Source organism: Macaca fascicularis, chromosome 5 (assembly GCF_037993035.2).
Source record: "Macaca fascicularis isolate 582-1 chromosome 5, T2T-MFA8v1.1".
In the NCBI taxonomy this organism is placed as follows: Eukaryota; Metazoa; Chordata; class Mammalia; order Primates; family Cercopithecidae; genus Macaca; species Macaca fascicularis.
This window is the reverse complement of record NC_088379.1, coordinates 60,470,940-60,496,501: the sequence shown is the minus strand read 5'-3', so window position 1 is coordinate 60,496,501 and position 25,562 is coordinate 60,470,940. Positions and strand designations below refer to the sequence as shown.

Below are 25,562 nucleotides of genomic sequence, written 5' to 3'. Positions count from 1 at the left end.
TTATTTATTTATTTTTGAGATAGAGTCTTGCTCTGTCCTCCAGGCTGGAGTGCAGTGTGCGATCTCGGCTCACTGCAACCTCTGCCTCCCATGTTGAAGTGATTCTTGTGCCTCAGCCACCTGAGTGGCTGGGATTACAGGTGCATGCCACCACTCCCAGCTAATTTTTGTAGAGACAGGGTTTTGCTATGTTGGTCCAGGTTGGTCTTGAACTCCTGGCCTCAAGAGCTCCACCTGCCTTGGCTTCCCAAAGAGCTGGCATTACAGGTGTGAGCCACCATGCACAGTAAGTTACCTATTTTTTTTTTTTCTTTTAAGACAGTGTGAATTCTTAAGACCTAGTCTCTTAGCAAATTCTAAGCATACAATACAGTATTATTAGCTGTAGTCTGTGTGCTGCATTTGAACTTACTCATTCTATGTAACTGAAACTTTGCACCCTTTGACAAGCATCTCCCCATTTCCTCCACCTCCTGCCCTTGATAACCACCATTTTATGCCGTTTCTAGTTTGAGTTTTTTAGATTCCACATATAAGTAGGATTATGCAGTGCTTTTCTTTCTGTGTCTGATTTATTTCACTTAACATGATGTTCTCCACGTTCATCCACATTTTCTCATATGGCAGAATTTCCTTCTTTTTAAAGATTAAATAGTATTCCATTTTGTGTGTGTGTATGTGTGTGTGAGAGATTTATTTATTTATTTATTTATTTATACATATGCTGACAGGCTGTTTTCATATTTTGGCTATTGTGAATAATGTGGTAATAAACATGGGAGTGCAGGTATATCTTCTTAATTTTTTATTTTTAATTTTTGTGAGTACATAGTAGTTGTATATATTTATATCTTTGAGATACTGATTTCACTTCCTTTGGATATATATGCATAAGATAGATTGCTGGATTATATCTATTCTGGTCCTTTGTTCCTTTAACATTTGCAGTATTTTAAGTTTTTTTTTGGTTGTCTATTTGCTTAGGTATTGTGTACACTTAGCCTGTGGACTTTTGTTCCAACTCAGTAGATTTTTTCCAGTGAAACACAAAGGTAATTTTTTTCTGGTTAATAATTAGCAAGAAATTCTGCAGAGTGATAAAAAAATCAAATACTCAGTATTTCAGAAATAGATTAAATAGGTTACTTTTTTACTGGTAATGTGAAAGAATAATATAAAAACTTGATTTTCCTCAACAACATTACTTTCTTTTGTAAATGTGGTTTCTAGAAAGATGAAACAATTAAAATTTACAGGTTTTATTTTTTTCTTGTGTTTTTTGACTGAATCCCTAACTCTGCCCACACAACCTCAGGATGTAGGTAAGTAATTTATTTGTATATCAGCTAAAGAATGACCAGTTAGGATGTCTCTTTTGAAAATTTTGTTTTCTTTCAAGTTAATTCTTTACTTGCTTTTTTCACCCTCTCACTAATTTACATAGACTAACCAGTTATCCAAAATTAACCTTTTCAGAATTTTTATTTTGATGGTAATTTTTATATTACTAAGTCAATATGAAGAAACAGTTGTCGCATCTGAAAAATAATCAGCAGTCTATGACAGGACAGAAAGTGTTGCTGGGAGACACATTTGGATTTTAATATTGGTATTTTTTGCAAATATGTATAGTTTATGGTAACAGTGGAACAATAGATGTGAACTGGGATTTTTCTGGAACCTTCGGTTGTCCAACATATTTCCCAACTATATCTTTAGGGAATGCAGAACCTACTTCCTCCTTCAAATGTACAGTTTGAACATCCCTCCTGAGCCTGGCCAAGGCCATCTCAGTCTGGAGGAAAGGATGACTTTTTATATTTCTTCCATCCAAAGGGGAAATATTTTGAACCTCATCTGTCTAGAGGAGGTGTCTTTTTCTAATCCTTTTGGCCTAGAAGGAGCTCCTTTCTTTGACTTGAACAAACATGCCTTAAGCTTGGCAGTGGCCCTGAAGGCATGGATTGCGCCTTACTCAATTTGATATGCCCTTACAATACCAGCTAGTGAGACAGGCTTGAAGAGTGGTCATTTTTGAGTTTTCCTGCTCCTTTTCCCTTGTAACAACCTGTTTCAAAATCTTGATTTTTTTGCCTTTTTAATATCTTTTGTATCTATATTTTCCTTTTCACTTCCCTTACTCCTACCAAAATTTAGATCTTGTTGGTTTCTCAATGTGACAGTTGCAAAGTCTCCTATAGCCTTCTTACTTTGTCCCATCCACCCTTCTTTTGCCCATTTATTTGACACATAGTTCTTTCCTACCTTTTTTATTTGTCAGGCACTGTGGAAAATTCCATGACATTAGATATACCACTACCTGACTCGTATTTCTTCGTGTATAGAAATGATCAGATTATTATCCTATATAAACATTTTCCAGGGCTTTCCACGTCTTCCAAATGAAGCCCACACTCCTCAGCTTTATACGCAAGACTCCTATAATCTGGACCCACGTCTTTTCTATCTTAGGTCCCTATTCATCTTTGTGACCCACTTTCTCATAAAAACAGATTGACTTTCCCTAAATACTTCTCAAGATTTATTACCTTAATGCTTTTACTCACATCATTCTCTCTCCACACAGACAGACAAGGTTTTTCATTTTTCTGTTATTCGAATCTCTTACATTTACTCATGTTCAACTCATATGTCACTCTTCCTATAATCCTTTTTTTTCTTTCTTTCTCACCCAGGATTCATAAAGCAGTCCCAAATTAATCACATTCTAAATTAGATTATTGTCACATGCACAAGTAACTTTGCTTAGGAACCTAATGTCAAGGGGAGATATCTTAGTCATTGTTAATTGCTTCATAGGGTCCAGCACAACACTTTGCAAAAAATAAATGTAGTTTATGTGAACAAACATAAATATGCTCCAATTAGCATATGCTCATTGGGAGAGAATCCATAATTTTAGGTGGATCTGGAGATGACCTACATAGCTATGACTGATTAGTGCTATAAACTATGCTGACCACCAGCATGCTACAGTATCTCTCATCAGGCTCTGTTACGGCATTGTATCACCCATTAGTTAATCTTTTTATCACTTCTCTAGTCATAAATGATAGACATTTAGGATGATAATGTATTTGACATTTGTATGTGGGGAGCTGTCAATGGCAAATTTAAAGTCTAGTCAGATTAAGATTTATTTAGTTGAATTCAATTTAGTAAATATTTCTTGAACACATAATCACAAGTGATTAAGGTTTCCTATTTTGTTCATATGACTTACTTGTTTCTTGTTAAATATGCAAAACTATCTCCTGTCATCAGTGGTCTATTTTGTATTTTATACACTTAAATGTCATGTATAGTTATTTATTTGAAAAATGTTAGAAAACCATGTTATGTAATACCCTAAATATTCTTGCTTTTCAGATAACTTCAGTAGCACTCAAAAATTTATAGAAGAGAATCTTGAATACATGTGAGTTGTGCTAAGTACTTTTTGATGATGATTTTTAAAATAATGATATATTTTGGAAATGTTAATGCTTCTCAAAAGTAATTTAACTAAACAGAAACAGTATCCAAGAAGACAGCTTTAATTATAAAATTCAGGCAAAGCCTGAAGTTGTAAAATTTATAGCTGTTACAATAGATAACTTCTTGAGGCCAGTCAGGATGTTCCTGTGACTTTTTGTTGGCCATACATGGAAACTCTGCAACTGATCTTTGTATACCCCATGTGAACTCTTGCAGCACCATCATTGCATTTGCTCAGTATGTTCAGGAAGCAACCTTTGAAGAAATGGAAAAACTAGTGAAAGACATGGTAGAATACAAAGATAGATGTATGGCTGACAAGACACTCCCAGAGTGTTCAAAATTACCTGTAAGTAAATTGCATGTGTTTCTTTTCCTTTTTCCTTTTCTTTCTTCTCCTCCTCCTCCTCTTCCTCCTCCTCCTCCTCCTCCTCTTCCTCTTCTTCTTCTTCTTCTCCTCCTCCTCCTCCTCCTCCTTCTTCTTCTCCTCCTCCTCCTCCTCCTCCTCCTCCTCCTCCTCCTCCTCCTCCTCCTTCTTCTTCTTCTTCTTCTTCTTCTTCTTCTTCTTCTTCTTCTTCTTCTTCTTCTTCTTCTTCTTCTTCTTCTTCTTCTTCTTCTTCTTCTTCTTCTTCTTCTTCCTCCTTCTTTTTTTTGAGACAGAGTCTCACTCTGTCACCCAGACTGGAGTGCAGTGGGGTAATCTTGGTGCACTGCAACTTCTGCCTCCTGGTTCAAGCAATTCTCATGCCCCAGCCTCTCGAGTAGCTGAGATCACAGGCGTGTACCACCAAGCCCAGCTAATTTTTTTTTTTTGTATTTTTAGTAGACACGGGGTTTTGCATGTTGCCAGGCTGGTCTCAAACTCCTGACCCCAAGTGATCCTCCCACCTTGGCCTCCCAAAGTATTGGGATTGCAGACGTGAGCCACCATGCCCAGCTAACTGCTTGTGTTTCTTAAACACACAAGATTATTTGCCCAACACTGCAATAATTTCTGGCTTGAAAATATGAAATGAAAGATATTCTGCACACAGCATTTTCATTTTGCTTAATTTTGATGTTTAGAACAAGGTACTTTCCTCGGGAAAGATAATAATTCTGTATTTTGATGCACAGAAGGAGCTTGCTGTTTATTTGCAGTATGTATACAGTATGCCCTATATATCCAGGCAGAGGAGGAAGTCATAGCCTGAAAATTTACATGAAAGTACACAGCTACCTTCCTTAGCTGCCTCTCTTAATATGTATTCTATTGTGACATCCCTTTTCTGGGCCTCCTCCAAGAAGAGTCACCATCTGCATCTCCAAAAAACTACTACTAAACACCACTTCTAAACACTCTACCAATACATTAACATACCAGCATGTCATCACCTTGGGAGATGAGTAGAAAATCCTGGTGGAAGGGAAATGTAGGCAGCAAGGGAAGAGTAAGAGGTTAAAGTGTCTTTTGATAGATAGAGGGACAAAGATTCTGAAAGTGCAAGATGGTTGTCAAGGGTTTGGGTAAAGATGCTTTGATTTGGCACACCTGTACTCCCAGCTGTTTAGGACACTTTGGCTGGAGGACCGCTTGAGCCCAGGAGTTCAAATCTAGCCTGCACAGCATATCAAGACCCATTCCAAAGAAGAAGAAGGAAAAGGAGAAGAAGAAGAAGAAATAGAAGAAGAAGAAGAAGAAGAAGAAGAAGAAGAAGAAGAAGAAGAAGAAGAAGAAGAAGGAGGAGGAGGAGGAGGAGGAGGAGGAGGAGGAGGAGGAGGAGGAGGAGGAGAGGAGGAGGAGGAGGAGAGGAGGAGGAGGAGGAGAGGAGGAGGAGGAGAGGAGGAGGAGGAGGAGGAGGAGGAGAGGAGGAGGAGGAGGAGGGAGAAGAGAAAGGGGGAGGGCAAGGGGAAGGGGAAGGGGAAGAGGAAGGAGAGGAGCAGGAGAAAGAGCAGGAGAAAGAGAAGAAGCTCTGTTGGTAATGGTGGGAAAATTATTCATTGTGTTTTCTTAGTGAGTACAGAAGCTTTACTTTACCATGACTAAAAATTGTCCTTTTCTTCTCTATTGTATAGAATAATTTTTTACAGGAAAAAATGTGTGCTATGGAGGGGTTGCCACAAAAGCATAATTTTTCACACTGCTGCAGTAAGGTTGGTGCTGAAAGAAGACTCTGTTTCTTCTATAACAAGAAAGCTGATGTGGGATTTCTGCCTCCTTTCCCTACCCTGGATCCTGAAGAGAAATGCCAGTCTTATGAAAGTAACAGAGAATCCCTTCTAAATCAGTAAGTTTAATCTTAGTAAAAAAATGATCCAGTTGAAGAATTAGTCTTAGGCTGAATCTAATACCTATCTCAAATAAATATAGCTGGGTTCATTAATTTATTTATTGATTGTTTCATTCATTCAAAACACACTGTGTCAGATACTGTGCTCGTTGTTTAGGATATAACTATGATCAAGATATGGACCCTGCTTACAAGACCCTTATATTAATGAATTGTATCTTCTAATTAGCAAGTCCTAGAGGAGAGGTGTGTGCCTAGTGTTAAATTGGTAGGATGCACAGTGGAGGAAATAATAGACTCTTCCCAAGGGGAAGTTGCAGTTTTCACCTCAGGCAGACATTCAATTATAGGATGTTTAGCAAAACATCTGTTTTTAATATAGTGCAGTCATTGCAGAAGCAATGACTTTTTCTGGAAGGTTGGTATGCTCCTTGAAATCTAAATCTAAATCACAAGTTTATCTGAACAAAAGTAAACAGGACCCCTGAATCTCAGATAGAGTGTGTATAAATAGCTGTTCTTTGAACATGGAAGAGAGAACTGCTGACCAGCTGGTAGCATGTGGATGGAAGGAGAATAGCCACAGCTCAGTGTTTGGGATTAGAATTGCAATCATCATTCCTACTTTGGAGTTAGCAACTTCAATAAGGACTTCAAAAGACTCTTATTGGGAACTGGATAATGCTGCCTTATGTTGAAGTTTTCTATAACTGGAAATCTTTCTTCCTTTTACCTTGTTTTACAACTTGCTCTTCTTGTCTCTTTCTGTTTTTTCGTTTCCTTCTCATCTTACCCTCCCTTCACTTCCCTTGTCTACATTCATTGCTTTCCTGTTTCTTCCCTTGCCCTTCTTCTCTCTCTTTTTCATTTCTTAAATAGTTTTTTATATGAAGTTGCCAGAAGGAACCCGTTTGTCTTCGCTCCTACACTTCTAACTGTTGCTGCTCATTTTGAGGAGGTGGCTAAATCATGTTGTGAAGAACAAAACAAAGTCAACTGCTTTCAAACAAGGGTGGGTATAGCATTTATTTCATGAAGAGGGTAAGAAATCACTCAATACCACAGATCCAGACCCTGACTTATATTATAGCAAAAGGCTTGCTTACCATATATGATGTTCTCTTGTCACATTCAGTGATTTTCAAACCATTGGTCACCAGGTTCTGATCTAAATATTCTCTTTACCTGAGACTCCCGAAAGACAGTCAGTCATTTCCAGGTTCTCTCTTGCTTTGTTTTCTTTGTAAATTGGAAGGAAGCCTTGGTGAGTGAATGTCAAGGGTGAAGGATGACATTTTATCTTTTATCTTTGACAATTTGTAGTCTGTTGACTACAAATAACATGGAATAATCTCAATAGAGATGGCCAAGCTCACAGCATGCTGCCCCACCAAGGGAGCACTATGCACGTTTTTACCAAGTGCAATTAATCATCAGGAAGACTGGTCCTACCTTTATGATGTGCCGTAAGTGCATATTTCTTTTAATAATGTATTTACTGAAATAAAAATCCGTAGATTTTCTGTCTCTGAACAAATTTTGTAATAGTTTGAATGAAATGTGACTAAAAAATAAGGGAATAGTGAGATTTTGCTATTGTTTCAAAAGAATTTTCTCTTTCTTCTTCAGGCAATACCTGTCATACAATATTTAAAAGCATTTTCTTCTTATCAAAAACATGTCTGTGGGGCACTTTTGAAATTTGGAACCAAAGTTGTACACTTTATGTGAGTTTTACACTATATATCTTGTCTCTGCTTGCATTTGTACCCAGGGGCTTTGGGGTGAGTCTGAGCCTATTTGGATAGCTCAGGACCAGGACATTAGGTCGAGATGAGAGAAGTTTTGGGAGGTGGAGAGACCCAAAAGAGAATGGTGGCTGTATCTGAGATATATTTAGGCTAATTGGGAATCTGAACTGCTCTGGGAGTTTCAAACCAGGGTTTCAAAAGCCACAAGTACTTTAGAAATAATTCATCCCTTGGTCTTTGACTTTAACAATGAGGAGACAGCCTTGCAAAGATAAATTTTATCTCTAGTGCTCACCCTAATCAATTATTAATGGGGGCTAAGGCAATATCTTGAGAAAAATTTTGAGATTTCAAGTGGATCAGCAGGAAAGAGTTCTGTCATGAATTATCTATGCCTGCCATGAACTTACAATAGGAAGTGGTGGCCTTACACAGCATGTCTTGCTATAATAATTATGGAAGATAGCACACCTCTCAGGTTTTTTTTGCTCACATCCAGGACTTTGGGGTTCTTAAAATATCACTCTAAGATTTTCAAAGTGATCATGTGGGCTGTGCACCAACTATTTGATAAAGACTTCTATAAAAACAACAACAACAACAACAACAATGGTGGCAATACTTTTTGGAGCTATTCATATCATATTAGCAAATTAGTCCCACTTGTTCTACTTGCTGTTCAAATTATTTTTGTGGTTTATCAATTCTGTTTCCAGATATATTGCGGTACTCAGTCAAAAATTCCCCAAGATTGAATTTAAGGAGCTTATATCTCTCGTAGAAGATATTTCTTCCAACTATGAAGGATGCTGTGAAGGGGATGTTGTGCAGTGCATCCGTGACACGGTAAATATTCTCTAAAACCAAGTTAAAATAGTGATTTTTGGCAACTATTTTTTTTTTTTTTTATTCTCAAGTTGCCCTGATGTGTGGTTACTTTGCCCCAGTGAAATCAGAATGTAATTTTACTTTTGAATGACAACATAAAATGAAATATAAATTTTTTTTATAAACAAACCTTTGGGATTTTTTATATTTGGAATTTTTAAAGATTACTCAGCAGATTGTATATTGGATGGCTAAATGTCTTGATGTAAAACTTCAGGAATTTCAAATTTTTCAAAGTTCATTTAGTCCAGATTGAAGTTTTCTCTTACATTATAAATCCTCTTTTAGAGAGGTTAGAAACAAATAGTAAAGTTCAAGGAATGACTAGCTATCATTATGTTTTTAAGAGCTGATTTCCCTGAGCTTCCTTAGGCTATTCAGGTATAGTCTTTCCAAATAAGCAGATACATTAATTTAACTTTTCCCTTTCTCTTTCGGTTTCCTTTTCCTACCTTCTTCCTTCCCTTTTCCTGTCCCCTCCTTTTCCCCTTTCCTTTCCTTCCACTTTCCGTTTCCTTTCCTGCCTTTAACTGACAATTAAAAATTGTATATTCTCATGGTATACATGATATATATATGTGTGTACTATATATATCATGATATATATGCGTATATATTAATGTATACATACACACACATTGTGGAATGTCTAAATCCAACTATTTAAGATATGCATTACCTCACATACTTTTTTTTTGTGGTGAGAATACTCTAAATCTTAGCAATTTTAAAGTACTCAATATAGTGGTATGAAGTCATCATTGAGTCACTATGATGTACAAGAGATCTCTTGAATATATTCCTTCTGTCTAAATGAAATTTTGCGGCCTTTAACCAACATTTCCCCTATCCCCAGCCTCTGGAAACCTTTAAACTGAATTTCCAAGGAAAAGTATTGGTATGAATATTGTTGGCATAGTTTGAATTGTTCATGCATTCTGTTCTCACTCATAAGTGGGAGCTGAACAATGACAACACATGGACACAGGGAGGGGAACAACACACACTGGGGCATGTTGGGTTGAGGTTGGGTGGTGAAGGGAGAGCATCAAAATAGCTCATGCATGCGGGGCTTCAAACCTAGGTGACGAGTTGATAAGTGCAGCAACCCACCATGGCACACGTATACCTATGTAACAAGCCTGCACATTCTGAACATCTGTACATGTATCCTGGAACTTAAAGTGAAAAAAAAAATTGTTCATGCATTCAAAGGTAATATAATTTTATTAAAAAAAAACTGAGTATGATAGATTGCACCTGTAATTGCAGCCACTCAGGACTCAAGAAGCTAAGGAGGGAGGCTTGCTTGAGTCAGGAGTTCGAGGATACAGTACAGTGAGCTATAATTCCAACACCCTTGGCAATAGAATGAGACCTTATTTAAAAAAAAAAAAAAAGAAAGAAAGAAAAAGAAAGAAAAGAAAGAAAGAAAGGAAGGAAGGAAAAAGGAAAGAAAGAAAGAAAGATTAGACTTTTAGGCTCACAGTGACGATAGCATGTCAATTCAATAACTTGAATTTTAGGGTATTGAGAAATGTTTATTTCAAGCAACGGACAACAGATGTTCCCAATAATTATTTTTGTTCCTAACTGTACCCAAGTTAAAGCAATCTCTTTTATGCTTTATTTTTGTATTGCTTGATTGTTCATGGTGATGTAGGTTTTATAATGTGAAATCTAAGATACTGAATTCAGACATAATTATAGGTTTTCTGTGAAATTTGAGACTGAGATTAAGGGATTATGTCTCAAATTTCCTTCTTTTTAATGTCTTTCTGGAGAAATAAGAGGAACTGAATTACAGTTAACTGAAAATAGAAGTAACTTCTCAGAGAATAAGAGATACTCTGCCTAGAACAATGATGGCATCACATGAGATGTAAATGTCTTTTTGAAGATTGGCTTCCTGGTTCTGTGTGGTTTGTTAGAAACGTGGTGCCAATGCCCATTTTATTTTTTACCTCAGTCCTGAGCTTCATCTTATTCCTTATCCTCCATGTTCACCAGAAGATTCCAGTCAGTGGAAATAGCTTGAGTAAAGTCATAAAGGCCTGAAATAGTCTAGTGTGTTGCTGTAACTCAACATAATTCAAGTGGGACTGCAACAGAGAGTGGAAATAATGTGCAGTCTCATTCGAGAGTCTGAACTAATGTGTAAATAAGATAACCCCACCCCCTCTCTAATTTCCAACTCTTATGTAGAGGTTAGAACTGGGGCAAAGGGTAGGGATGGGGACACAGTAAAGTTTTCTATTTGAGCGGTATTTGCTAACTTGAACAGCTTCAAATGAATGATATCCATTAGAAAATGATATCCATTAGAAAATGATACCATGAGTGGAATAGCTTCTTATATTTGATGAATCGTCTTCTGGTAGTTGCTGCAGTTCATTCGCTTGTCATTCTTTCATTCACTTATCAAATATTTACTGAGTTTTTGCCATGTGCTTGGCCACAAGGGAAGACCAGGATTATAGGTATTATAGTAACATGTCTTTGGTGGTCTCCACTGAAAGCACAGGTGGACTCTTATGGAAAAGAAACAACATTTAGAATATAAGATGTCAATATATCAGTATAGGAATGTTATTTAAAAGACTAATGCTTAATAATGGATGTGAACCTATAGTAGAGCCTATTTTTAAATAATTATATCATCTTAAATCCTGAGAAGTTTTGATGTAAAACTTCATGTGCATTATGTAAATCCAAAATTTAATTTAAATAAATATTGTCTATCAAATTAATTGATGAAGTGATTCCAGATGCTGTGATCATGACTGGTTTTGCGTGCCATCATTCCATAATGGAAGAAAACCCAGCCTTGAAGAAATTTTGAAAGTAAAATAATCTCTCATTCTTATTTGGTACAGAGCAAGGTTATGAACCATATTTGTTCAAAACAAGATTCTATCTCCAGCAAAATCAAAGAGTGCTGTGAAAAGAAAATACCAGAGCGTGGCCAGTGCATAATTAACTCAAATAAAGATGATAGACCAAAGGATTTATCTCTAAGAGAAGCAAAATTTACTGACAGTGAAAATGTGTGTCAAGAACGAGATGCTGACCCAGACATCTTCTTTGCGAAGTAATATAACTCTTTATTGAATTTATAAGGAAAACAGAAAGAAACTTGTAAGATTTGACTTATGTTGCTAATTTAGGTGGAAGGACATGGTACCATTTATTTCACTAGGTATCATATAATTTTTAAAAAATCCTGTGTATAGACTATAGTTTTCAGATAATTTTAAGAAAAAAAACTGTATTATTAAAATAATGGCTAGCGTTTGTTGAGCAGTTAATATGTGCCAGGCATGGCACTATATACCCCATACAGATTAACTATTTTAATTCTTACAGCAATCATGCAAAATAAGTACAATTTCTCCCAGTTTTTCAAATGAGCAAGCTGAGATACAATGAAGTGAATTGTTCAGATTCACAACTAAAAAGTGACAGAGTAAGAATTTGACTCCAGGAAGCCTGGCCTAACAACTTGTAGGCTTAACTGCTATACTATGCCACCTACAACTCTTAAGGGGAAGACTAGTGAACTTGGAGCCACAGGGACTATATTTCAGTTCTGGTTGAGTCGCTGGGAGAAGTTAACCTTTCTGAGCTTTTTTTTGGTCATGTATAAAATTCATATAAGAATACTAATTCATCTGTAATCCCAGCTACTCGGGAGGCTGAGGCAGAGAATTGCTTGAACCTGGGAGGCAGAGGTTGCTGTGAGCCGAGATCACGCCACTGCACTCTGCACTCCAGCCTGGGCGACAGAGTGAGACTGTCTAAAAAAAAAAAAATTTATTAATTTGAAGTTTATTAGTAATGTAATATAATCCAGGGACTTCACTGGTTTTTTTTTTTTTTTTTTAAATCCCCAGGAAGCCTTCATCTATAGATAGTATAAAGTGAGAAGAGACAGACATAAATAAATAAGTGTGAAAAATGTTCTTTTATTTCTGATAGCATCCTGTTCTAGGTAATGCAGGGGAACAGAAGAAGAAATGGTCAGTTGTATATGGGGACCGTGGAATGGCTTGATAGGGAAGTAGTACTTGAAGAAATTTTGGTAATCTAAATAGAGAAGGTAAAGCATGAATTAAAAATATAATGGTTTGGTGTAAATTGCTGTGAGTAGGGCATCTGCAGTGAGAGACCAGCACGGTGAGAGGTAGGTGGGGCCAGATTATGCAGGCATGCTAAGAAATGGGATGCCACTGAATGGTTTTCATGAAAGAATAAGGAAGGAAAAAATCACTTTCAGTTTTTAGACACTTCATCTGGAGAAAATCCCAGTTTGGGACTTGGATAACTGGGTAGGTAGTTTTCCCATTCAACATGAAAAAGCAGCAGGTTTTGTGAGAAAGGTAATATGTTTAAGAATGAGCACACTGACTTTGAGGTGCCAGTAGAATAACTAATTGGGACTATCAGGAGATAATTTTGTATGTGAACCTGTAGCTCTAGAAGGGAATCTGGCTTGAAATCTCGGACATAACAACAGCTAATGTTTACTGAATACTTACTAAATTGTAAGTGTTTCTCATCTACTAACCAACCAAATTTTCAAAGCAACCCTCTGAGGTTAGTATACTTTTATAATCTTTATTTTTCAGGTAATAAAACAGACACAGAGAGGTTAAGTAACTTACCCAAAGTCACACATGTGGTGCAGCCAGGATTCAAGTGCAGGCAGTGTGGCTCCAAATTCCTGGTCTTATAACTACTGTCCTCTATGGCTTCTCACGGTTGTGGATATTACCTCAAATTCAATTAAACAAAATGATAGATTGTATCTGACATATGTGTTTGATAGATAAAAGCCATTTTTATAATCATTACTATTATACATAAAAAGTGTTTGAAACATGGGAAGAAATGATAGAGTAACAGTGAGCATGCCAAGTCAGAGTCCTCACTGTTTCAAGGTAGAATCTTTCTGGATGTGAACATTTCAAGCAAGTCCTCAGTGGCTTCTCCAGTCTAGAGTAAGCTTCCAGGGATTTTTCTTCGCAGCATTCTGAGACATGTTTTTAGTTGTGTGTGTGTGTGTGTGCGCGTGTGTGTGTGTGTGTGTGTGTCTCCCCCCGAGAAGAAGTCCATGGCTTACATGAGATATTAAGAGGAGCCCTGATTCTCTGAAGGTTAAGCACCACTGCCATGGGATATGGGAATATATCTCACAAATGGAATTGGAAAAGCAAATGGGAAGCTGGAGAGATGGTGTCAGAAAAATCAAGATTAATCAAGAAGGTCAAATCCTGAAAAAAATGTGGGGGAGGGGATGAAAAGAGTTACCTGGTCATGAAAAACTAGTGAGGTATTGCTCTTACAAAACATGAAAGATCTTAACTTGCTGTGAATGAATAGATGAGATTCTTTTTTATGAAGACTATAAATAGCCCAGCTGAGGCACTTAGAAATGACTTCTCTTTTTTGAGAAAAGTTAGCTTGGTTAAAAAAAAGAATGGAGTAATGGGACTTAGGGTCAAATTTTATATTTGCCATTAACAGGAAGGTGCTTAACCAGTTTGTGATTTAGTTTCTTCAGCTGTAAAATAGTATGCATCTTGAGGACTAAGTGAAGTGAAATGAGAAAGTGTTTATAAAGTTCAGGAAGCACATCTATATCTGTTATGCCCAAAGTTTGATCCAGTGCCTAGCACCTACTAAGGGCTTAATAACTGTTAGCCTTGTTCCTCTCTTTCTTCCCAAATCACACACACCTATGCTCTTGAAGTCTTTGACAGAGGATTTGGAAGCCACTGCCGGTGATTTGGAGCTGAAGGGGTAAACAATCCCATATTTGGCAAGCGACAGGATGGAGTAATGGGCAAAGCTTCCTCCCTGTCTCTCACGAAGACCACATTGTGGGTGGGAAGGAAGCCATATTCCCAGCATCCCAAGTTGGAAATCTGAATGCATTTTCAAACATAATTCTATGCAATATGTATTTTTTAAAGTATATTCACAATATATTCTTTCTGATGTTTTATGGATTAAATCATTCCAATAATTAGTTCCAAGTAACTCCACTAATTCTCTCTTCTCAAAAAACATTGTTAATCTAAAATGTACCATGGAAGATAACTTTTGTAAAATGATCTTCTATAGCCACAATGTCCTATTAAATTACTCTGTGACCAAGCCAGAGGAGAAAATTAGCTTTTGAAAGCAGAGGCAGTATTAGATCTGACTGGATTACAAAATAGTGGAATTGGGTTTTTTGCTCTTTCTCTAATTTCTAACATACAAAATTTTACACATTGCAGGTTTACTTTTGAATACTCAAGGAGACATCCAGACCTGTCTATACCAGGGCTTTTAAGAATTGTTCAAATATACAAAGATCTCCTGAGAAATTGCTGCAACACAGAAAACCCTCCAGGTTGTTACCGTTACGCGGTAGGTTCCATCGTTGTAGGTTCAGAAAATCAAAACAGAACAACTATAAAACACTTAAAAATTGATATCAGAATTTTGCTCCAGTCTAGGGGGTAGAAAATGTGATTGGTTAATCTGAGTCTACCGTAGACTCAGCCTAAGAAGATCATTGGGAAGGCCAATGTCATCAATTTGGCTGATGCATAATGTTTTGGACTACTAATCCAACGTGTTAATTCAAAAAATTCTTCCCAGTAAACATTTTAAATTTACATTTTTATTTATGTATTCTGTATTTTATTAAGCCATATTGGATATTACATGATTTCAAAAGTAATGATTGTTGTAGATGACTAAGAAAGTATTCTGTATTTTATTAAGCCATATTGGATTCTTTATGATTTCAAAAGTAATGATTGATTGTTGTTGATTATCAGGAAAGCACCAAAGGTTACAGAAAACCCTTTTCTGATTCTCTCACCAGGAAATAGCTACAATTAACATTTTTATTCAACGCTTCAGTACATATACGTATATATACGTGTATTTTTAAAAAATTGGCATAATTTCTAGAAAATGTTTGGATGCTTTTTTTATTTGGTATCATAGGAAACTTTTTTGTTGTTTTTATTGTTATAAATTGGGCTTCCTTGGTTTCCTGCTATTGCCACAAAGTGAGAGGCTGTTGGAGGTTTTAAGTTACAAATCTAAACAATGAAAAAATCATAAAGAGCAACATGATTTAAAATGTTCTGTAACAACACTTACTAGCTAGGGCATTCGGGGTAAGTAACTTAATTTCACAAGGCCAGTTGCCTTTATTTAAAAATGGAGATAACAACTGCTCTGGCCACTTCAGTGAGAATTGAATGTTATTATGTCAACGTACATTTTAAATTCTATTTTGTTATTTGGAAGACTCTGAAATATGTATAAGCTGATAATAAAAAATTTGGACTTTCAAATTTAGCAAGAAATTTATATATATATATAACTAAAGAAATTAAGTTCTTGCACACACATGTAAAAAGTGCCCTGAATAATAATGAGAGTTTGAAAATACCATAGAAATAAGAAATGCGATTCTACACATTGTTGTAAAGCTTATGGTTAAATTTTAGATAAAATATTTGTAACCATGATTATTCTTATTTTCAGGAAGACAAATTCAATGAGACAACTGAGAAAAGTCTTAAGATGGTACAACAAGAATGTAAACATTTCCAGAATTTGGGGAAGGATGGTTTGACATACCAGTAGGTTGTCTGCACAAGTGGGCTAACGCTTGCCACTAGAATTAAACACATAATCCCTCAAAGCGTAAAAAAGTTACCTCTCAAGTTTTTCAATTATAGTCAATTCATAAACTCTTGGAAGAATTTTTTTTTTTGAAGTCAAGAATGCCTATTGAACTGTCACATTAATCTTTTATCAGAAGTGAAGCTAAAAATAAAAGAAATACAGGATTCTGGAGACATTGATTCTCTAATGCTTTCGTTTCTGTTTGACATTGGCTTTCTCACTGTCAATCTAGAATCCCTGGATTCTCACCCATTTGAAAGTGGGGTGTTGCATATTTCAGGTTGTTACAGTTTCTTTGGGGAAGAGATGGTTTGCCTTGCCTTGCCTTAAGGCTATCTTAACTGAGTTTATAGAAATAACTCTGGATGTGCTTAACACTTTAATATTTAGTTTTTTAGTGCTCTTGTGAGCATTTGTGAATAATATGCAGTTTGGGTTTTTTTCAATTATTATGCCAATGTATTTTATTATCATTATTGTTATTGTTATTATTATTATTACCATATATTTTTGTGACAGGGTCTCTCTGTCACCCAGGCTGGAGTGCAGTGGTGTGATCCAGCTCACTGCAATCTCTGCCTCACAACTCAAGTGATCCTCCCATGTCAGCCTCCCAAATAGCTAGGGCTACAGACGCGAGCCACCATGCCTGGCTGATGTTTGTATTTTTTGGTAGAGACGGGGTTTTGCCATGTTGCACAGGCTGGTCTTGAACTTCTGAGCTCAAGCAATCCAACCCTTGGGAATTGCTGGGATTACAGGTGTGAGCCACTGCACCTGGCCTCATGCTAATGTATTATTTATTGAAACTAAACATCTTTAAATCAAAATAAGACACAGTTAAAAAAATCTGACTTTACTATTTCTACAATTTGGTGTTAGCTGACAATTCAAACTTAGTTCATTAAAAATCTTAGTTTCCTTCATCTCAGGTTATCCTTTTACAATATATATTGATTAAATTTTTTCTTTAAAATATTTTATAATGATACAAATGATTTTAAGGAGGATTTTAGATACTAGCCAATGTATTTGCTGTCAAGGAGCTCCTATACTCAAAGATAACACAGGGAGGCAAATCTAAGAGTTTCTGAGACATCCATGAAATTAGAAAAGCAGCTAAAATAGATATAGGGAGCAGGGTGCAGAAAAACAGGAAGTGAAGACATATTTCTCTATTTTACAAGAGAGCTAAGGTTCATGTTGCACCTATATTGGTTGTCCCTAGCCTTGAAGGGTCTGGGCTTCAGCAATAATTCAGGGCAAAATGGGTATCTGCTTTCGGTCAGAACCAAATAGACAAATGTTCTTTCAGGTACCTTATCAGACTCACGAAGATAGCTCCCCAGCTCTCCTCTGAAGAACTGGTCTCTCTTGGCAAGAAAATGGTGACAGCTTTCACTACTTGCTGCACACTGAGTGAAGAGTTTGCCTGTGTTGATAATTTGGTGAGCATGGCCTGTGTACCAGACTATTCTTTAAAAAAAAAAAAAAAAGAATATTTGCACTCGTTGATTTACCATGATTATCCATATTCATTTCTTCATTGTTTTTAATATTGTTAAGCATAAATTGTCAAGTTTTCCTTTTGGCTCACTTTGTAAAAACCCTAAGAAGTAAAAGAGAATGCCTTAAATATTTTTGGAGAGTGCTTCAAAGTATCTTTCTTATTTCTTCATTGTATTAGAAGGGATTTGTTAGGACAAATGATTTAGGAATCATAATATTGTTTCAAAGAGATACAGGAAAATTTATAATTTTAAGTAAGGTTACAGATTCTTCCTCTTGGCCCAATTGCTTCATCCAGCAACCAGGCATTGAATACATATCTTTAGGGCTGGGGTGGAGAGTACCTTGAGGGAGATTCCGGGAGGGGAAGAAACTCAAGGATTACAGTATTTGATTGTCCCTTTCAGTTGGCTGTTTGCAGCTGTCTGTTTGCAATTGAAAGTTTGTTTATATGTTACCAAGAAATTAATTTGTAGGCATCTGAATTGTTATGGCTTGGATTTTGGTCATAATGCCATTTAGGACCCCATTTTCTACTTTTATTTGTGCATAGTGATATGTCATGAGTGCGTGTGTTTTATGAGTGAGGTTAACAGTGATCTTAGAATGATCTAACTATTCATCTAACCATATTTTTAGAAATTCCATCCGAGTTTTAAGATCATATCTGAGTTGCAACTCTTGTTGGTACAGGCAGATTTAGTTCTTGGAGAGTTATGTGGAGTAAATGAAAATCGAACTATCAACCCTGCTGTGGACCACTGTTGTAAAACAAACTTTGCCTTCAGAAGGCCCTGCTTTGAGAGTTTGAAAGCTGATAAAACATATGTGCCTCCACCTTTCTCTCAAGATTTATTTACCTTTCATGCAGACATGTGTCAATCTCAGAATGAGGAGCTTCAGAGGAAGACAGACAGGTACAAACAATCCCTTCCATTCCAGTTTTTCTTCAGTTTGCAGACACACCATGTAGTAGTGAGAAGGTTTATGTAGTGGATATGTGTTTTTCATATTACTATCCTGTTCCTTCCACCAAATTGTCCAGTCTCTTCTATTTGGAAAAATACCAGTGCATTTTTTTTTTTTTTTTTTGGCCATTGTTCATATCTAGCTTGTCTTTTCATTTGAAAGAGACTTGGAGTGTCCAAGTCTAACATCACCTTTAAAAAGGTTACAGCAGCCAGCCAAAAGGTTCATAGACTGGCTGATAATGAATTTCATTTCCTTGAGAGAATGTCCGGAGAATATCACTTAATGTTTACAAAGGAGAAGCCCAAAGGGACAGGAAGTTTACTTTCATTTTCTCAACAAATGCTTTAAAATGCCAAGAAATTAAACTTAGTTTTCTGGATTCAGACAGAGTCTACCTAATGTGTAGTGGAGACTACACAATATACAGCTACCAAATACGAGGAACTGGAGGTTGTTTTGGACATGAATTTTCTAGAAAGATCAGATGTAGTCATGTATACCATAATACTTGGCATAATAAAGGCCTACTATATGTTTTCATTTTTAGATAGAATAATACTTACTCTTATTATGTGCAATATTCATACATTCACAGTGTAATTCACTCTTGTATTTTCCAGCCCATTCTATTCTAGTCTGGTCTATTTTATTCTTTTTAACTATCCTGTTTTCATTTTAAAAATGAAAGTGAGAAAATGCAAACTTTTGTTAATTCTTAGATCTAAGGATGGGCACACATGACTTATTACATTATCCTCTTTACTTTGGTGCATGAAAATTTTATTACTTAAAATAATTACTCTAAAAATTTACTCTAAAATGTACTTTTAAGACATCAATGGGTTGCCACCTGAAGTTTGGAATTCTATAAGTTAGTGGAATACTGGAATTCTAGAAGTTACTAGAAATCAAGGAAATCACTATTGTCTATGGCTGTTGTCACACTTAGTTGTGATAGCTTATTTTTTTTAAATTGCTTCTTTGACATTATTTTTTAACTGACATATAATAGTTATACATATTTTGGGGGTACATGTGATATTTTGATAACTGCATAAACATGTAATGATCAAGTCAGGGTAATTGGAATATCCATAATCTAAAACATTTATCTTTTCTTTGTTTTGGGAACATTATAATTCTTCTCTTCTAGCTACTTTGAAATATACAATAAATTACTGTTAACTATAATTTTCCTACTATACTATTGAACACTAGAACTTATTACTTCTAACTGTATTTTTGTACCCCTTAACCAACTTCTCTTCGTCCCTCTCTTCCTCCTTGTTAATACTTTTTGTATAATTTTGTGTGTGACAAAACCCTTCAAAGAATGTTACTGTGGAAACCATTCTCTAAATTTAATAGGAAAGTTTCAGAAGGCCCATTCAACGTGGGATATTTCAACTCTTTACCCTCACCCAAGCTGAGACTCAAGACGTGATTCCGTAACAAGCATTTTGGAGTAGAGACGCTTCAGAAAGAAATTGTTAATTAATTCTATTTGACATCTTTTGGCCACAGGTTTCTTGTCAACGTAGTGAAGCTGAAGCATGAACTCACAGATGAGGAGCTGCAGTCTTTGTTTACCAGTTTCACAAATGCAGTGGAGAAGTGCTGCAAAGCAGAGAGTCCTAAAGTCTGCTTTAATGAAGAGGTAGTTTTGTTTCTTTTCTGCTGAAATTCAACTGGTATTCCTGGTCAAATAAAACCAAACAGAACCCTGTAGGACTCTGCTTCCTCTCTACAGTGTCTACCAGGACTACATTTGAGAGCACAATTGCTACACAACTAATATGGAGACATCTCTGAAATACACTTTGAGCAGTGTCTCCTTAGCACAGAAAAAGCTATTAGGAAGACCTGGGTTGTAACCCCGGCAGTCTTGTAAGTCATGCAACTTAAACTGAATGGCAATTAACGATCTGTAAATGAAGATGGTAATAATTATTCCTGAATTACACCTTTGGTTCTTATTTTTTGGTTTTGAACCACTCATTATCTTAATAAGACAGAGTCAAAGCGACTTGCAAAGGAAATCATAAGCAACTCCAAATGGAGTGGAGCAGGAATGGTATTAGAATGTGAACTCTTTCAGGAATGGCTCTCTCACTTTGCCAGGCCTTGTACTAACATCCTGCAGTTGAGAATAATGAGGGAGTGGAGGGTAAGGGTAGTCAGGGAGAAAAGGGAGAAATGTCCCTTGCTTGCCCTCACTCCAGTGAAGGTAGTCTGTAGCCATTTGCTCTGGTGTGAACCTCAGCAACCTGTGAATGTTAGCCCCAATGGATGGCTCCATGGAAATACCTGTTCACTGTTTTCCAACTTTATTTCTCACCGTTTCTTTTCTAGGAACACTCACTCCACTCCAAACTCACAATTCATGTAAATTCACAGGCACACAAACTCACATGCATCATTCATTCTGGTTGTGAGCCATCTACTTTTCTGAGTGACACTTAGTTTGTGGAAATTGTTTTGGGAGTACATATTATTAGCTTTTTAAAAATATACTTAGTTTTAAGTAGAGGATATTAATCAATATCTAGCATTTATCTGAGTGAGTGTGTGCATTAGTGCCATGTGAAGGAAAGGATGAATTTATTGGCAGTTGTAAAGAGCCGTTTGGTGTCTATTTCTTCACTAGAAGGAAGAATGTTTACTGTTTCCCTATACAATGTGGGAATGATTTAATTTTCTTCAAAATTCAGGGAAACATGCTTATCTAAATTTAAATTAGTGTCTTAAATTTTTCTTCCTATATGTTTTTATTTCCATCCCTCATCTAAGAGTCCAAAAATTGGCAACTGAAGTCAGCTGCTGGAGATATGTAAAGTAAAAAGCACCAAAGGTAATACCCTCTGCCTCAATCAAATGTCAAATTTATTTGTGGTTTATTTGGTCTCCCTACCTTTTCTGCCTCAGGCTTCATTGCCTATTTCTGGTTCACCTACATGAACCAGAAATAGACGTGTAGCTAACAGCCCCCGATATTGTTTCTGTGTTTTTCTGGGTATCAGCCACTCCTTACAGTGTGGCAATGCTGCATTTGTGCTAGCCCTTCTCTTGCTGTTCAACTAGTTTTCTAGATAGCCAAGAGGCGCTTAAGTCCTCTGCTTTCCTACTAAGGTATTCAGCTGTCTGGACCACAAAGGAGAGATGATGGAACCTCTGAATATTGACAGAAAGAAGAGGGGTAACTCCCTGGGGACTGAGGTGGGCAGACAGGCTTCAGTGACCCTTTCCGATAATCTTTTAAGAATGTTGCTTTACTGAGATGTGATTGACATACAGACTAAGGGTATTGCTACAGCATTTACATAAACAAAAGTGATGTTTGTGATTTCCAAAAGATACATAAAGATGCCCTCTCTTTTGTGGCTTATGTAAGACTTGAAACACAAACTTTAGCAACAAAATGTTGCATAGATATAGGAATTATATACAGTGTCAGTGAAGAGAGGCCTGGACCTCAACAGAAGGTAGGTGGGGATCTACAAGGGGCAAAACACAGTTACAATTAGTAGTTTTTTCAAATATTTGACTTTCTATCACCCATGTTTTAACATTTCATATTTTTTTGATGCATAAAATACTATTTTTTCTTTCCAGGGATAACCAATTTACAGGCTTCCTATCTGTGTGGTGATGAATCTCATTTCCTGAGAACAAAGTAAAAGGATTTTGCTGCAACTGTCGCCTGAAATCGTATATTGCAGCAAGCAATAAACACAAAATTTTGTAAAGTTATTTTTCAGACTGATGTCATAAATCAACCTAATCACAAAATTAAGCAATCATGATTCATTCATTCCATCAGCGTCTTTTGCTCATATGGCTGCACCATTCCCTACTCCATGAAAGTTGGAAGTCTATGCTCTCAGATGTCCTTGCCACGACCGGAAAGAAAACTGAGAATTTGGGGCATGAAACTTTACTGCTACCACTACTGCTACTACTAGTAGATGACATTGAATGTTTTCAATGTACCAAACATTGTTCTAGCCAGTTTTCATGCATTATTTCATTTAATCTAATAACTCTATGAGTAGGTATTATTTTCATTTACATTTTACAAACAGGAAAACTAAGGCTTGGGGAGATAAACTAATGTGTTCAATGTGATATGACTGGTAATTGGCAGAACCAGCGTTTGAATTTAGGTTCTCTAATTCTAGAATTATATATATATATGATATATATGTATGTATGTATATAACATATACATTATATATTATGTAATAATAATGCAATATATTATATAATACTATATAATGTATTACATTACTATAATATATTATATATATCTAATATATATTATATAACACATAACAATATATAGTTCTAGAATTATATATTATATGTTTAATAATTTCAACTTTTATTTTAGATATAGAGGGTGCATGTACATGTTTGTTACACGTGTATATTGCATGATGCTGAGGTTTGGAGTATAGATCCCATCACCCAAGTAGCAAGCATAGCACCCAATAGGTAGTTTTTCAACCCATACCCCTCTCCCTCCCACCCCTCTGTAGTAGTCCCCAGTATCTATTGTTCCTGTCTTTATGTCCCTGTGTACTCAATGTTTAGCTCCCACGGTATTTGGTTTGAAGTTGGGTAGTGTGATGCCTCCAGCTTTGTGGAACAATATTGTTAACCATTGCATACACTACCTCTTAGGTGTGGCCGTGTTGCATGCCTTACAAAATCTGTTATTCAGAGAGGCGGAAGAATGTACAAGGCAACAATTACAGTGGTGGTTTTCTCCCTCCATTCCAAGCCAAAATTCTTGTTATGTTAGTGATATAAACACTTGATATTGGTATCAAAGGAGAAGTAACTCAGGAAATGAAGACTGGTCATGAACTTATGGCCTGGCTCTCCTGATGTTTCTCTAAACTTTGAAGATTTTTGTATACCAAGGTCTAAATTTGAAGATGATGGACATTTAATACATAATACATGAGGATATTCATAGAGTTCTTTTGGTAGAGTGTTTAGAGCATAGTCTTTGGGATTCTCATTGATTTATTCAACAAATATTTATTAGAATTCTATTGTGTGTCAGACATTGTGGATACAAATATGAGCTAGATAGACTTGGCTTCTGTTTCTTGCTGAGCAAGGGACAGGGACAATAAACACTCAATCACATTTCAATGTCATACGTGCAGGGTCCAGGCACTCACTCTAAGCTGAAGGTGCAGAATGAGAAAGGGATGGGGGTGGGTGCTTCATATCCCTACTGCCATTAATTTACTGTACAGCCCCAGATAAGTTCCTTATACTCTATTACATCCATTTCTTTGTGTAGGATGGGCTAATATCAAGTCACAAAGGCTTTAGAGAAATGAATTAAATTATTATATAAAGTACTTAACACATTGGCCAGCAGATAACAGGTTTTTAACTCATAGAGCTATTTTGTCCTCTAACCATTTTCGCCAAGCACTCTCATTTACCAATGAGGATAACAAGGAAGTATTGCGTTACTTAAACAATAGATAGTAGATTTAGAAAACGGAATTGAAACAAAGCATAATTAGTGAATCTAATTTTATACTGGATTCTGCTATGTATTCAATACTATGCGAAGAGAAGCAGATACAAAATCAGGGACCCAGGCACTTGCCGCCATCATAAAGTTTCTATTATGGCAGCGGAAACTGCCATACAACTCTTTCTCTACTGACATGCCAGAAAACATATTAATCAAAGCAGGAAAGGAGGGAGAAGAATGGCTTCTGCAAAAGACACAGTTGCCTGAAGAGGAGGAGATTTGGAGTGGGTATGAAATAGTCTTACTCTGTATTACTTGGACAGAACTCATACCAATGAAGAGAACATAACTGGTTTGATGCAGAAAAAAATTTTCTAACACTAGAGATGCTTACACATGTGATAAGCCTCCTGGTGCAATACTCAATGCCAAGACTGCATGTGCCTGAGCAGCTACCACCTGGGTTTTTGGTTGGATCCAGTCATGGTCTTTCTAAGGCCTCTTTGAACTCTGTTTCTATGACCTGGACAAGAATTAAGTCTTCTATGAAAATAGTGTTTATTAAAAATCATCACTGCATCTTGTACTTGCATACCTTCAATATTTTATCTTAAAGGCCAGCCTGAAGAGTTTACTTACTTCTAGAGCCAATTCTGTGCTGGTATCTATTGAGTGGTATCACAAAACCTATCTCACTACCTTTACTTAAATAATCCTTGCTACTTGTCTTTCCTGTGGTCTGGAATTCTACCACTAGTTACTGATAAAGGACTTAACATTTTAAATATTGTCAATAATCTCTTATTAATTGCAAATGTCTCTGAAGAAAGTTTCCCATGGAAAGTTAATTTTGGTCAGTTATTTTTTTAAGGAGGAATTAGTTTAGCACACATAACAGTTGTTAAAATATTCTTAGCATTAATTCCAATCGACTGATAGTGGCTGTCCTGCAGCATTGTGCTGTCAGTGTTTCTAAGACTGAGCCTAAGCTCAGAGAGAAAGAGTGTAGTGATCAGATAGCAGTGTCTGCAGTGGGTGACAGTCTTGGAGTATTCATCAAAAGGATTTGACAAAAAATTGGATTTGGTTTAATAGGTACATATCTGATAGTTCTAGGAAGTTTAGAATAGGATTTCAAGGGAACAACTCTAAGGATACATGACAATAGAGACAGTGAATGTTAAGACTGTTTAGAGGACTTCAAAATGAATGATGGAGACCTGCCAAAGATAGTCTTCCCCTTGCTGATCTTGGTGAGCTTTCTATCACCCTGGGTCATTCATATTCTTTACAATAAGCCAAAGTGTCCCAAAACTACATAATAGCAGATGTTTTGGGGTTGTTTTTCAGTCAAATACATCTCTCTTACTTGTGATATATTTTTGCTTAGAAAACTGGTATTGAAAATATGTGAGTAGCAGAATCAAGGAATATACTGTCAGCCTTACAGCTTATTTAAAAATGAGGAAATTG

At 36.3% G+C, this 25,562-nt stretch overlaps 1 protein-coding gene across 10 annotated transcripts; it reads left to right on the top strand.

Annotated features, from left to right (window-relative positions):
* Positions 1 to 1,203: 1,203 nt before the first annotated feature.
* AFM (afamin) lies at positions 1,204 to 22,336 on the top strand. Of its 10 annotated transcripts, none has more exons than XR_012434871.1 (15): positions 1,204 to 1,322; positions 3,391 to 3,439; positions 3,715 to 3,847; positions 5,554 to 5,765; positions 6,648 to 6,780; positions 7,398 to 7,495; positions 8,236 to 8,365; positions 11,284 to 11,498; positions 14,692 to 14,824; positions 15,962 to 16,003; positions 17,421 to 17,553; positions 18,486 to 18,531; positions 20,111 to 20,243; positions 21,377 to 21,437; positions 22,199 to 22,336. XR_012434871.1 is itself a non-coding variant. In XM_005555092.5 (15 exons), exons 1-14 carry the CDS (start codon positions 1,235 to 1,237, stop codon positions 21,395 to 21,397), a joined length of 1,800 nt encoding a protein of 599 aa, XP_005555149.2. In that variant the 5' UTR covers positions 1,204 to 1,234; the 3' UTR covers positions 21,398 to 21,437; positions 22,199 to 22,336. The 10 variants fall into 10 exon arrangements, 3 of the variants coding, with proteins under 3 accessions (XP_005555149.2, XP_045248431.1, XP_073895982.1); XR_012434870.1 differs by having other exon boundaries at positions 18,308 to 18,531; XR_010586855.2 differs by having other exon boundaries at positions 15,962 to 16,059.
* Positions 22,337 to 25,562: the final 3,226 nt, after the last annotated feature.

What these genes read in the sequence shown, in the direction of transcription:
- AFM (XM_045392496.3), top strand. Translation starts at nt 1,235, where the DNA reads ATGAAACAATTAAAATTTACAGGTTTTATTTTTTTCTTGTGTTTTTTG. An exon ending in TCAACTGCTTTCAAACAAGG is followed by an intron (nt 6,781 to 7,397) that starts GTGGGTATAGCA and finishes TTTCTTCTTCAG; the next exon opens with GCAATACCTGTCATACAATA. An exon ending in TTGCCTGTGTTGATAATTTG is followed by an intron (nt 17,554 to 18,307) that starts GTGAGCATGGCC and finishes TTGTTGGTACAG; the next exon opens with GCAGATTTAGTTCTTGGAGA.